The sequence below is a fragment of the Pocillopora damicornis genome, chromosome 2, assembly GCF_964200805.1.
Source record: "Pocillopora damicornis chromosome 2, jaPocDami1.2, whole genome shotgun sequence".
NCBI classification, from domain to species: domain Eukaryota; kingdom Metazoa; phylum Cnidaria; class Anthozoa; order Scleractinia; family Pocilloporidae; genus Pocillopora; species Pocillopora damicornis.
This window is the reverse complement of record NC_142671.1, coordinates 30,248,880-30,263,363: the sequence shown is the minus strand read 5'-3', so window position 1 is coordinate 30,263,363 and position 14,484 is coordinate 30,248,880. Positions and strand designations below refer to the sequence as shown.

General features: G+C 38.6%; 1 protein-coding gene and 1 pseudogene across 1 annotated transcript; both read right to left on the bottom strand.

The window, feature by feature from the left end:
* Window positions 1-192: 192 nt before the first annotated feature.
* Window positions 193-1,433, bottom strand: LOC113681384 (allatostatin-A receptor). Its single transcript, XM_027198476.2, is given in 2 exon segments — window positions 193-482; window positions 484-1,433. Coding segments are annotated over 2 exon segments (1,011 nt in total). The 5' UTR covers window positions 1,303-1,433; the 3' UTR covers window positions 193-290.
* A 7,818-nt stretch (window positions 1,434-9,251) lies between these two features.
* LOC149050792 (orexin/Hypocretin receptor type 1-like) lies at window positions 9,252-10,459 on the bottom strand (annotated as a pseudogene).
* Window positions 10,460-14,484: the final 4,025 nt, after the last annotated feature.

Below are 14,484 nucleotides of genomic sequence, written 5' to 3'. Positions count from 1 at the left end.
GTTCAGCACCCTCACCACACTGCCTCACTGCTAGTATGCTTCTTCCTATAGTTCACTCTGCAACGGATCTCCCTTTTTATTCTTACCAGCCGATAAAACAGTTTTTGTCGAAATTAGTTGCAATTACCAATTTCTCATGAAATTACTCGGATTACTACAGAAACTTTTATGAAACCGTATATAGGTGTTTGTATTATATCATATAATTTGTAATACGCAAATCCGTTTTAAGCGAGTTTCTATTTTAGAGTTACCAAATTGGTAATAAAAGTTTCATGTTGTGAGAGGGGTTATATTCTTGATTCTTTCTGGATTGCTTCATCTTCAGGTGGTAAGACGGCATCTGATGTTTTGATGGCGAGACTTGAAGGCAACCATTTGCTTTTTCTACTGACGATCCTAGTAAATGCCGTATTTATCTTGGTACTCAGAAAAATGTACAGCCATGGGTTAACGGCACTGTTAGTGTGTCCAAACCAAAAAACACACAAAGCTGACAATCGGCTGTATATGTAGGTAAGCCTTAGATGCGTGAATGACGTACATGATGTGGACCACTTGTGGTGGGAGCCAACAAAGGGCAAAGGCACAGGTAACAATAATGAGCATCCGAACCACTCTTCTCTTGGAGGTTTCTAGTTGTGCTCGATTTCCTGTCAGAGCATTCACTCCAGGTGCAACATGGAACCATAAATTCCATGCAGTGATGGTATATAGAAAAGAAATAACGACCAAGGAAATGAGATAGTTAACGACGAAAAGGAGGAGGTATATTCCTCGAAGACCCCTATCTGGATCACCCAAGATGTAAACAGATACCATGCAATAGGAAGAATTATTGTAGTCCTCCACAGTTTGAATAACAAGGAAAATGGACATGGAGACCAGTGACCCGATCCAAATAAATGGAACGGTTAGTTTAGGCTTTCGAAACCAAAGATGGCGGCGGAGGGGATGAACGATGGCATAGTACCTGTCGATCGCCATGAACATCAGGCAGAGGACGGATGCTGTTATAGTGACGTAGGCAATGTATACAACACCTTTGCACATGACTTTTCCAAATAATCCCGGGATCATCCACAAACCGTCTGTATATATTGCGGAAATCGACCAAGGCATCACAACCAGGGTTACCAGCAAATCAGCGATGGCCATGTTAACGAATATGAAACTTGTCAGTGATCTGACTTCAGGTTTCTTCCACACGATGTAGATGAGGAAACCATTCCCTGTAAACGCTACAAGCATCGTGATGGCGTAGAGGACTGTAATAACAATCCACTCTGCATCTGGTTTCATCTTTAGTTCCTGTTTTTTCTGTTGCTCAAGTTTAATGGTACAAGACTATTATTACTGAATAAATAATCAGTAAAGGGAACACCCATGGCCCCCTAAAATCTTATTCGATACCAACCTGGGGTGTGGTGAGAGGAATTGATTGTGAATTCAAAGGAAATAAAACATTTAATATTTTTTTTAACAAAGTTCATATTGGTTGTGTCGATGATATTTCAGGACGTCACTGAAGCTGTAAACAGGAACAGAAATACTAGAAACAGGAAAACGAATGCAGCAGGACATTTGGATTTTCTCCATAAATAACCTTAGTGAAAAAATCTTAGGGTGCGCTCCTTTCGAGAAAACCCATTTTCAGACCAGTGATCTATCAAATCCACACTGGACAAGAATTCATTGGATCACTGATCTGCGTGATCTAAAGACGGATCATTAAATCACTGATCCAACGCGTTCCTTTGGGCGAAGGATCCGACATCAATCATTTTGCCCAGCGGTGCTCAATTTTAAACACGTAGGTACTTGATATATTGACCGGAAAGATTGTTGGCAATCGCTCCACAAATTCTGCCATAAACTCGAAATAAAATCGATTTTGTAATGTTGAATCGATCGGCCACTGATCGCAGTCATTCAGGGTTCCCAAGTATCCATATCGTAATCAATATTTGCTTCTGTTTTAATTCCATCGTTTGAGTTTACCATGAAAAAATGTGCTTCTAATGAATAGTGCGTGCGAAAAGCCCGTGCAATAAGACGAACCCTTCAGGGAAGAGCTCACTAACCCACGTGCATAGTCTTAAAATAGCGTACTTTTTGGAGTTCTCTGAGAGCTCGTCTGAAACGTCGTTCCTTTCATGCACTGTGCGATCTTGTATCACAAATCTAAATCCGGATCCTCGCAAAGGGACGCACCCTTAGTAATGAAGTCATGGTTAAGCATTTCTGCATAGAATTATTGAGTATTCCTATCCTTAAAATATACAAATGGTTTGCCTTGAGGACGAAAGCGTTTCTAATTTTTCATCTTCTCATTTGTCGTTTTCCGTCCCGATGAATAAAGATAACTTTCAGAAACAGTTTTTTTATCATTATTTTTAATTTCCTACACGGTTCCTTCATTTGTTCGCATAATACCAATAACAAAAATTATCAGAAAGAAACGATAAAAAATGTATGATATCCTATTAAAGACACCATTGGCGCATGTATATAACTATTTTTGATGGACTGTAACGTTATTAGTATTAGTTTGGAAACAGGAAATCAATCTCCAGATATATTCGCCTTACAAAGTCAACTTGTTTTGCTCCAAATTATTGTCAGTTAAGAAGCGTTGAACGTCTCATGGCAACTCAACGTACCTGCGATAGAATGCACTGAAGTCCGCTGTCAGCAAATAGACTTGTAGCCTCTTAGTACTAAAGGAAGATTAAAATAGGGTAAAATTTACATTTCAACCGCACTGATCCAAGCGTTTTTTCAAGTTGATCTAAAATAAGAAACACGGTATACCTTTGGAAATAGAATTCAGTGGCCCGAGACTGATGAACCCTGATGAACTAAAGAGCATATTCCTGATCACCTCTGTTTTTAACCATTTCAAAATGACTTGATATGAATATTGATGCGGGTCTCGGTTGCATCTCTTCTCGACAGCCGGAAAGGAATATCAGACATAAACGTTTACATGTGGGAGTTCTTAAATGGATCTCAAATCCAACATGCCTCATATTGATTTCCAAGGCACGTAAACACGGGCTTACGTCTTCCGCTTTAAAGAGCAAAAAAAAAAACCACTTAGAGCTCAGTCAAGATGTCAAACTTATGAACACCATTTAGAAGCTATTTGTCTTCAAAGTGAGCCTTATATGATAGATGTGTGTTTAGTTACATAGAGGCATAGTATTTTTTTATGGATGTTACCCATAATTTATTGAATAGGGACAATTATTCATTTACAATCGAATTAGGACATGTCACATGTCATTTACAGTCCGTTCTATGAATAATTTTTGCTTTAGATCTCCTCGTTGATTTTAATTCATAAACTTGAGTAAAACAAAACAAACAAACAAAAAGGAAACCCTCTTTACATGCGGAAATTCAAGATTTACTCAAAAAGGAGGTTTTGCACTTTCTCGCGAATCTTAAGGCAGGTGCTCCGTATTTTAAAACTCATTTTAATGAGTAAGTAATTAGCCAAGTGGTCTCAAGAACAGTGTGACGAACCAAAGAGAAACTACCCTTCGGTAGAATGAACAATTTTAATATAGGAAAATCTAGGAAAGTGAAGGAAATCTGGAGAAAATGCGAAATTATGTCCTAAGTATGTCAGTTTACTTCTTTGTGAATTTGTCGGTTTGTTCTTGATCATGAACAGCTGTGAATCAATGACAGAACTTCAGTGGGCTCTATTAGTTCGACAAAAAATAATGCACTTTGCAAATAACACGCAATTAAGTTTAGTAAAAAAAACCATAATTTAACCTTGAGTCAATGGCGTCTTTCAACGCAAGGCTGGTCATTTAGAATTCGATGGTGGTTGATCGTAACAATGCACAGAAAGTGGAGACAAATTCCACATAAATTTGTTGCCTTACACTGTGTTTTCATAGCTTGCATAATCATGGGAAAGCACACGTCACATTTCGGATCACTTTAATGTCAAAATTCCGTTATGGAACCGTTGCCTTCAGGTCAATTTTATTTTTACCTCATAGCCCTCCTATCGAAGTTTAATTGCATGCAAATGATCTCACGTATTTTTTACAGGTCCATGACAATGAAATAATGAGACGGTTCTGCAATGCGCGCTGTCAATAGTGGACGATGAATTAACTTTAATTTTAGAAGAATATATGCTTGAAGCGAAGCAACCGCAGGGGTAAAGTCCGCGCCAGAACCAAAACTCTAAATTCATAAAAGATTTCTTTGCATCATATTTATTTTTAATGGAAATCCGACATCGATTTGCCGATTTTGTCTCTCGATGAAAGGGGGTAGTTTAAAGCCGGTCAAGACAGTGCCGGGGTAAATACTTGTTTAATAGAGAACACACAAAAAGCTCTCTTTCATGAATTAATTGATATAGTTTCCTATCGTTGTCCCTCTAATTTGACTTCAATAATCTGTAGTCAACTTTAGCCTTTATGTTTAAAGGTGCAATAAATTTCCTCACCAGTCTCCATCAGCCTAACTGTTCATAATATAGTTCATTCTATGTTTGATGGATGGTGGATTGACAGGGGACAGGAATAGCGCTTTGACGCGGCGCTTTGCAGCTTTACATTTTCTAACCATTTTAGTTTAGGAATACAGCCTTTTTTTCAGTTTTTGTTAAGGTCATGTCGCATTGATATCAAAAGAAGCAGCCACAATAAAAGTTTTTTGCGTGGCGCTATACAATAAGTATAGGAGTTCCTTTTTTTGAAAAATTATCTTCAAAACCAGCATCTGCGAAATAATTTGACGCTAACAGCTAGGACCACCCAATTATTTATCTTCAGCTTTTTTGAAGACAAAAACGTACGGAAAGTTTCTTTGCTTTTTGTTCAGGCGCAAAAGAGAAGACTTGGCGAGAACGAAAGCTAATTTAGTTAAAAAAAAAAATTCTGCATGAACACTCTTTCGTTCAGATGCAAATTGACAAAGGATCTTTAGCATAATAATCTATCTTACAAAAGACATTAAATTTAAACGAGATATTGCGCCAGTTTGGGCCTTCGCCGCTAATACTCGTACGGTTGAGTAAGTGTTGGAATAAACTTGGAACATAGGCACCGCTCAGCTTAACCAAGGAAAAATATTCCAAGTCTCCGTAGTTAGAGCGGCACGTGAATCGTTTTATTGAATGTAGGATTTGTATGATTGAGGAATCATTGCGGTATCAGGAAGTAGACCTCATCACAAGAAAATCCGGCCGAGAAACTAAACCATATTTCAACTATCGTCAGCGACATTTTCATTTCCACAAAAAAGATAAGCTCATGGTATGATCAAATTACATCAGACGAATGAAGCTTACATCACTTACCATCTACAACTGAATCAGGTTCAGTTTATTTTGGCATGGAGCCCTGTCTGTGGCTGCATTGTTCGTTCAGTTTAAAATGCTAGCAAAAATGAGCACAAAGCGGAGAGGTTTAGGTTGTAAAAATACTGTGATAGTCACTTGAGCTCGATAAATGAAATATGCTTATCTCTTGTGACATGATGGCTGAGCAAACAAGAAATGAAAAAGACGCATGTACAGGTACGGTTAAACCGTGCGATGAAAAGAGTCAAGCGACAATGCCCACGTAGATGATAATAAAACTAACCTGGAAGCCCCCTCGCGAGCTGTGTACTTGTTAAGTTGGAGATTCGAACAGAATACTCCTATTACTTTATAGTTAGTTTATTGGCAAGCTAGCGGAAGTTGTTCCAGAGGGGCCGCTATGAATCGTGGATTTTGATCTTATTGTACTATGGGAAGTGAAACTGGAGGAGCTTCTAGCCATGGTAGAGACCCAAGAAATGGGTTTTAAAGAGCATAAAATGTGGCCGTGCAGTGTTGAAATGACACAGATTTATCAAGACAGGTAACAAAACGACTCTCACGAAAACAGACAAAACCGCGCAAAACATGCACAAGGCTGTGATCTCTAGCCGTCTGGTCGTTAACTGAGACGACAGACATTTTGCTTTAAGATACTTAAAAGAAATTCATTGAAAATAATAGATAGTGACCTACCCAGAGTCTCTTGACAATAGACAGCCAACAACAGTCCACCGTCGATGGTGTGGCAAAGATAATCCGTAATTCAGTCGCTACTTATGACTCATCCGAGAAATAATTTTGATTTTATGATTAGATCTTAGACTCTTCACGAGCATCTGTAATTTATATGAGATGGATCTGATAGGACACAAAACAACGCGTGAGAAGACATTTTAAGCTCAAGTGAAATTGACAACTGTAAAAAGTCCGCCTCTCTGCGCTAGCGCTAGATAGTAATTGGTAAAAGGGACGAATCCTAGTGAATTGAAGTCCAGATTCTGTACTAGCTTTGACCAAACACAAACAATCACGCCCACTCTGACTCGATTTGTCATCATACTCGATAATAAATTTCTGGCGGCCTTGGAAATAAATTTTCCCAATGGTTCTTTCCTAAAGGACTCTTTATGTACCAAACATCATCACCTGGTTTTTTCTGGTGTTTACTGCAACGAAAAATGGTTTATTTCGAGAACAGTGACAATACACTAACTCAGTTTGGGCGGTTTATGTTACTGATAAACCACCAAAATGTATGCAAAAACGTGTATTTCACGCCACTCAACCAAACATTACTAAAGGGAGAAATTGATTCATCGAGACGTGCCGTATCTGTATAGCATAAATATAAGTACGCAACCCATGTATTGGAGATGATTTTTCATCAGAGCGAAAGGTCCCACTTTTCGCTATAAAACTTTATCGTGAAGGATCATGCAGCGGGATGCTGAATTGAATGACCTAATAATTGTGTTATTTACTTCATCAATACGGTACTTTATTATGCATTTCCACGACGTTCGCAGTCTTTCAGGATTTATAGACAATCTATTTCCATTTGAATAGGCCATTTTACAGTTGTGTAATTAGTTGCCGAGCCTTTGATTTGGAGTGAGGCTTGTTAACCTTGTTAACACTCCACCATCGTTTGATTAATATGTGAACGCTTTTTCTTTTTTAAGCTGAATCTCTATCACAGTAACTTTGCGTTTCCTGTTATGCCAAAAATAAAATCAAAAACACAAAGTCAAAAGAACAGAATAGGTAACAAAGGCTAGGAAATCAACTGAAACATTTTTTTGTTTGGGATTCCTCGGTACTTCAGTGTTTCCCTTAACCCTTTCACATCCAAGATCTCATTGGTTATTCTCTTTACTGTTTGCCATACAACTCTTATGATGTTAGCTCTTAGAATTTGGTATTGGATCAACTAATATTCCCCTGGCTGATATTTTTTTTCTCATCACTTGCCTGTTTGATATTGTATTGATTTGGTAAGGAGAAATTATGTCTTGGTCTCTGATGGGAGCAAAAGGGTTACGTAAGAAAGTTTTAGAACCATGCATCATTGCATGCAGGGATTTTCTATACATTTCTCGCGATGAATAATAAAATGTAGTACCGTAAACAATGAATAAAAGATGTTTACGTCTCTCCTTTTTGCTCCAAAATTTTCTTCATTTTTATTTCGACTTTGGCAACAGTCTCGTAGTTGGGTGTTTAAGTAACTTCGTTAGCTGTCCATTTTATAACCTTCTATATAACAGGAGGCACCAAGACTCTTGGTTCTCTTCTTCTTTATTATATTTTCTGTAGCTAACCAAATTGTCTTTCTCTTTTATTCACTGTAGTGCACGCTCTAAAGCACCTTATTGGTGAACATGTAGGTAATGCGCTGACTGTCTCTGCAGAGTTTAACCCCTTGTTCAAAATTTTGACCCGGTCAAATGTATTTTTTATACAAGTTCACTAAACACATCCAAACATGACCACCGAAGAAGGTCTTTGTTCGAGAAAAAAGTCTCAAAAATAGAGTCAGCACAAGCTATTGTTAATGTTAAAATTAGAAAAAGACCTTGCGGGCTTCTAAACTTGATACGACTCGCACAACGACTATACAATAGTCAGCTAAAACTTTTACGAGTGACATTTAGGAAACTAAAAATAAAGTACTCAAAATGACCAGTTTAGAAACAAAATTTCAGGTTCGAGTAATTCCACAGCCAGAGGAGAAAGACAACAATGGAACCTATCGTAAGGGGTAGGAGTGGTACAATGTTTGAATGCTAACCTTAAAAAAAACCTTGCATCGTAATAGCACTTCATAACACTCTCTTTTTCCATAGAGGCCTTTTGAAAGGGAGGTCGCATCCAAAATCTCCCCGTATTTTCTTATCAGTACTCAACAATTTAATGTACGAGAGCGGCTTTCAAAACATAGCGATCGCGAACTACGAAGGCAATGACTTTCTGTGTATCGCAAAGAAAATAAACTAAACTGGTACCTTTAACTTGTTTGTTTGGGACTGTAAAATATACAACTAAATGAGACATAAAACCTATATTAAGCTCTCCAAGATAACACTTAATTAGACCTAAAAGCCTTGATGACTACTTCTGCAAGAAACAATAACAAGGTGATACTAGAAAAACCAAATGTGCCCTTGTTCCAGAGGTACATCAGCGAGGGTTTGCGGACACATTTACAGGTTATATTGTTGCTGCCATCCTCGGAAAAGTAATATTCCCAATCACCCTTTCCTGCTATAAGAATAAATTGCCCGGCTGGAGGTTAAAAATGAAAGCGACATTTTCAAAATCAGCTCCATCCTCATTTTCCAGAGGTATGCAATTGATGGCCTCTTCTAGGAATTTGATACTCGTTTCGTCGTGTTCACTGAGACGTTCCTTGTTTTGTTTTTTTTTTTCAACCTGTTCTCCAAGAGCAATCGCGGTTATTTTCTTCACGGGAATTCTTATTTTTTCTGGATAATCCAAAAATTATATAGATGTTATCAATATTGGGAGAAAAATTAAGATGGTGAAAGAGAAATAAAACATTAACCAAGTCAACCCACAAGTATCGCCAGAATCACTGGGGAGTGGAACTCAAGCCACAACTACATATGAGGAGGCGAGTGCTCCCACTCCACCTACGAAGGGTCAGAGAGTCTCCCCCATCTCCTCGAAAGTTTTCGATGAATATTCAAGCAAATACTGATTTCCGATCTTATCAGTATGCTGGACTGCCTTGTAACGCAGCTCCGTAATTTGAGGCACCATGGGAAGGTCTGATGTTCAAATTCTTAACGAAGTCTCAGATTATTTTTTCATGTTCCCAGCTGCTTGCTCGTTTTTAAATAAAGTGCATATTTTCTTACTGTACTCTGTCAAGGGATTGCCGAGCAAACCCGTTTTAAGCGAGTTTCTATCTTACAGTTACCAAATTGATAATAAAAGTTTCATGTTATGAGAGAGATTATATTCTTGATTCTTTCTGGATTGCTTCATCTTTAGGTGGTAAGACGGCATCTGATGTTTTGATGGCGAGACTTGAAGGCAACCAGCTGCTTTTTCTACTGACGATCCTAGTAAATGCCGTATTTATCTTGGTACCCAGAAAAATGTACAGCCATGGGTTAACGGCACTGTTAGCGTGTCCAAACCAAAAACACACAAAGCTGACAATCGGCTGTATATGTTGGTAAGCCTTAGATGCGTGAATGACCTACATGATGTGGACCACTTGTGGTGGGAGCCAACAAAGGGCAAAGGCACAGGTAACAATAATGAGCATCCGAACCACTCTTCTCTTGGAGGTTTCTAGTTGCGCTCGATTTCCTGTCAGAGCATTCACTCCAGGTGCAACATGGAACCATAAGTTCCATGCAGTGATGGTATATAGAAAAGAAATAACGGCCAAGGGGATGAGATAGTTGACGACGAAAAGGAGGACGTATATTCCTTGAAGAGCCCTATCTGGATCACCCAAGATGTAAACAGATAGCGTGCAATAGGAAGAATTATTGTAGTCCTCCACAGTTTGAATAACAAAGAAAATGGACATGGAGACCAGTGACCCGATCCAAATAAATGGAACGGTTAGTTTAGGCTTTCGAAACCAAAGATGGCGGCGGAGGGGATGAACGATGGTATAGTACCTGTCGATCGCCATGAACATCAGGCAGAGGACGGATGCTGTTATAGTGACGTACGCAATGTATACAATACCTTTGCACATGACTTTTCCAAATAATCCCGGGATCATTTACAAACCGTCTGTATATATTGCGGAAATGGACCAAGGCATCACAACCAGGGTTACCAGCAAATCAGCGATGGCCATGTTAACGAATATGAAGCTTGTCAGTGATCTGACTTCAGGTTTCTTCCACACGATGTAGATGAGGAAACTATTCCTTGCAAACGCTACGAGCATCGTGATGGCGTAGAGGACTGTGATAACAATCCACTCTGTATCTGGTCTCATCTTTAGTTCCTGTTTTTTGTGTTGGTCAAGTTTAATAGTACAAGACTATTATTACTGAATAAATAATCAGTAAAGGGAACACCCATGGCCCCCTAAAATCTTATTCGATACCAACCTGGGGTGTGGTGAGAGGAATCGATTGTGAATTCAAAGGAAACAAAACATTTAATTTTTTTTTTAACAAAGTTCATATTGGTTGTGTCGATGATATTTCAGGACGTCACTGAAGCTGTGAACAGGAACAGAAATACTAGAAACAGGAAAAGGAATGCAGCAGGACATTTGGATTTTCTCCATAAATAACCTTAGTGAAAAAATCTTAGGGTGCGCTCCTTTCGAGCAAACCCATTTTCAGATCAGTGATCTATCAAATCTACTCTGGACAAGAATTCATTGGATCACTGATCTGCGTGATCTAATGACGGATCATTAAATCACTGATCCAACGCGTTCTTTTGGGCGAAGGATCCGACATTAATCATTTTGCCCAGCGGTGCTCAATTTTAAACACGTAGGTACTTGATATTTTGACCGGAAAGATTGTTGGCAATCGCTCCACAAATTCTGCCATAAACTCGAAATAAAATCGATTTCGTAATGTTGAATCGATCGCCCTCTGATCGCAGTCATTCAGGGTTCCTAAGTATCCATATCGTAATCAATATTTGCTCCTGTTTTAATTCCATCGTTTGAGTTTACCATGAAAAAATGTGCTTCTAATGAATAGTGCGTATGAAAAGCCCGTGCAATAAGACGAACCCTTCAGGGAAGAGCTCACTAACCCACGTGCATAGTCTTAAAATAGCGTACTTTTTGGAGTTCTCTGAGAGCTCGTTTGAAACGTCGTTCCTTTCATGCACCGTGATCTGTGCCATCTTGTATCACAAATCTAAATCCGGATCCTCCCAAAGGAACGCACCCTTAGTAATGAAGTCATGGTTAAGCATTTCTGCATAGAATTATTAAGTATTCCCATCCTTAAAATATATAAATACTGGTCTTCGTCGTTGGTTTGCCTTTAGGACGAAAGCGTTTCTAATTTGTCATCTTCTCATTTGTCGTTTTCCGTCCCGATGAATAAAGATAACTTTCAGAAACAGTTTTTTTATTATTATTTTCAATTTCCTACACGGTTCCTTCATTTGTTCGCATAATACCAATAACAAAAATTATCAGAAAGAAACGATAAAAATGTATGATATCCTATTAAAGACACCATTGGCGCATGTATATAACTATTTTTGATGGACCGTAACGTTATTAGTATTAGTTTGGAAACAGGAAATCAATCTGCAGATATATTCGCCTTACAAAGTCAACTTGTTTTGCTCCAAATTATTGTCAGTTAAGAAGCGTTGAACGTCTCATGGCAACTCAACGTACCTTCGATAGAATGCACTGAAGTCCGCTGTCAGCAAATAGACTTGTAGCCTCTTAGTACTAAAGGAAGATTAAAAAAAGGGTAAAATTTACACTTCAACCGCACTGATCCAAGCGTTTTTTCAGGTTGATCTAAAATAAGAAAGACGGTATACCTTTGGAGATAGAATTCAGTGGCCCGAGACTGATGAACCCTGATGAACTAAAGAACATATTCCTGATCACCTCTGTTTTTAACCATTTCAAAATGACTTGATATGAATATTAATGCGTCTCGGTTGCATCTCTTCTCGACAGCCGGAAAGGAATATCAGACATAAACGTGTACATGTGGGAGTTCTCAAATGGATCTCAAATCCAAAATGCCTCATATTGATTTCCAAGGCACGTAAACACGGGCTTACGTCTTCCGCTCTAAAGAGCAAAAAAAAAAAAACCACTTAGGCTTAGTCAAGATGTCAAACTTATGAACACCATTTAGAAGCTATTTGTCTTCAAAGTGAGCCTTATATGATAGATGTGTGTTGGGTTACATAGAGGCATAGTATTTTTTATGGATGTTACCCATAATTTATTGAGTAGGGACAATTATTCATTTACCATCGAATTAGGACATGTCACATGTCATTTACAGTCCGTTCTATGAATATTCCCATTTTTTCTTTAGATCTCCTCGTTGATTTTAATTCATAAACTTGAGTAAAACAAAACAAACAAACAAAAAGGAAACCCTCTTTACGTCCGGAAACTCAAGATTAACTCAAAAAGGAGGTTTTGCGCTTTCTCGCGAATCTTAAGGCAGGTGCTCCGTATTTTAAAACTCACTTTAGCGAGTTAGTAATTAGCCAAGTGGTCTCAATTTCCACAAAAAGGATAAGCTCATGGTATGATCAAATTACATCAGACGAATGAATCTTACATCACTTACCATCTACAACTGAATCAGGTTCAGGGTATTTTGGCATGGAGCCCTGTGGCTGCATTGTTCGTTCAGTTTAAAATGCTAGCAAAAATGAGCACAAAGCGGAGAGGTTTAGGTTGCAAAAATACTGTGATAGTCACTTGAGCTCGATAAATGAAATGACGCTTATCTCTTGTGACATGATGGCTGAGCAAACCAGAAATGAAAAAGACGCATGTACAGGTACGGTTGAACCGTGCGATGAAAAGCGTCAAGCGACGATGCCCACGTAGATGATAATAAAACTGACCTAGAAGCCCCCTCGCGAGCTGTGTACTCGTTAAGTTGGAGATTCGAACAGGATACTCCTATTACTTTATAGTTAGTTTATTGGCAAGCTAGCGGAAGTTGTTCCAGAGGGGCCGCTATGAATCGTGGATTTTGATCTTATTGTGCTATGGGAAGTGAAACTGGAGGAGCTTCTAGCCATGGTAGAGACCCAAGAAATGGGTTTTAAAGAGCATAAAATGTGGCCGTGCAGTGTTGAAATGACACAGATTTATCAAGACAGGTAACAAAACGACTCTCACGAAAACAGACAAAACCGCGCAAACCATGCACAGGGCTGTGATCTCTAGCCGTCTGGTCGTTAACTGAGATGAAAGACATTTTGCTTTAAGATACTTAAAAAGAAATTCATTGAAAATAATAGATAGTGACCTACCCAGAGTCTCTTGACAATAGACAGCCAACAACAGTCCACCGTGTAGCAAAGATCATCCGTAATTCAGTCGCTACTTATGACTCATCCGAGAAATAATTTTGATTTTATGATTAGATCTTACACTCTTCACGAGCATCTGTAATTTATATGTGATGGATCTGATAGGACACAAGACAACACGTGAGAAGACATTTTAAGCTCAAGTGAAATTGACAACTGTAAAAAGTCCGCCTCTCTGCGCTAGCGCTAGATAGTAATTGGCAAAAGGGACGGATCCTAGTGAATTGAAGTCCAGATTCTGTACTAGCTTTGGCCAAACACAAACAATCACGCCCAATCTGACTCGATTTGTTATTATACTCGATAACAAATTTCTTTTGTAAGCTTGAATTTTTGACAATAACAAGTTAGCTGAGTAGAGTCTGCGGTGAAGAAAAGAGATATAAGCGATCCTCGCAGCTATGAACACAACTGAACCAGTAGTTGAGAAATGAGACCTGAAAAAAATTCAGGCCCGTAAGGATTTGAACCCATGGCCTCTGCGATACCGGTGCAGTGCTCTACCAACTGAGCTAAAAAGCCAACTGGGAGCTGGTCATTTCTTCACCGCAGTGCACATATAAGGTTTTTCATATATTTCCAGTCATTCTCCACCCCTTGGAAGGTTTATTTGGATCGAACATTATGACCAGTTATTATGACCGTAGTGATCACTAGAAACAACTGAAATTTGAAATTTCCTTTTCTTTCATAAATTCGACCAGTTTCGTAAAGCCAACTTGGCGATCTTTTCCCAGAGGGCATAGGTACAGAGGAAAGCAAAAATACGAGAAATATTTCTATGTCTGACTGCTTTTTCTGTTAAGTTATACGCCTGATAAACACTTGCTATACTCCGCCATAACTTTGTTGTTGCCACTGACCATCAACAAATTTATTTCCTCTTTCCCCAAGATATACAGATTTTAACGTCTGATAACATCTGCATTGGATGCATAAACCAGTCAAAAAAGTCTGAAAAAATATTTAAGTCATTTTTGTTATCAAACGGCAAGTGATGGAAAATGTCGAAAATTAATATCTTGAGAAAGAAATATTTCTAGATGAAAACATCTCCAGCCTTAAACAATCTCCCGATTCAAGACACT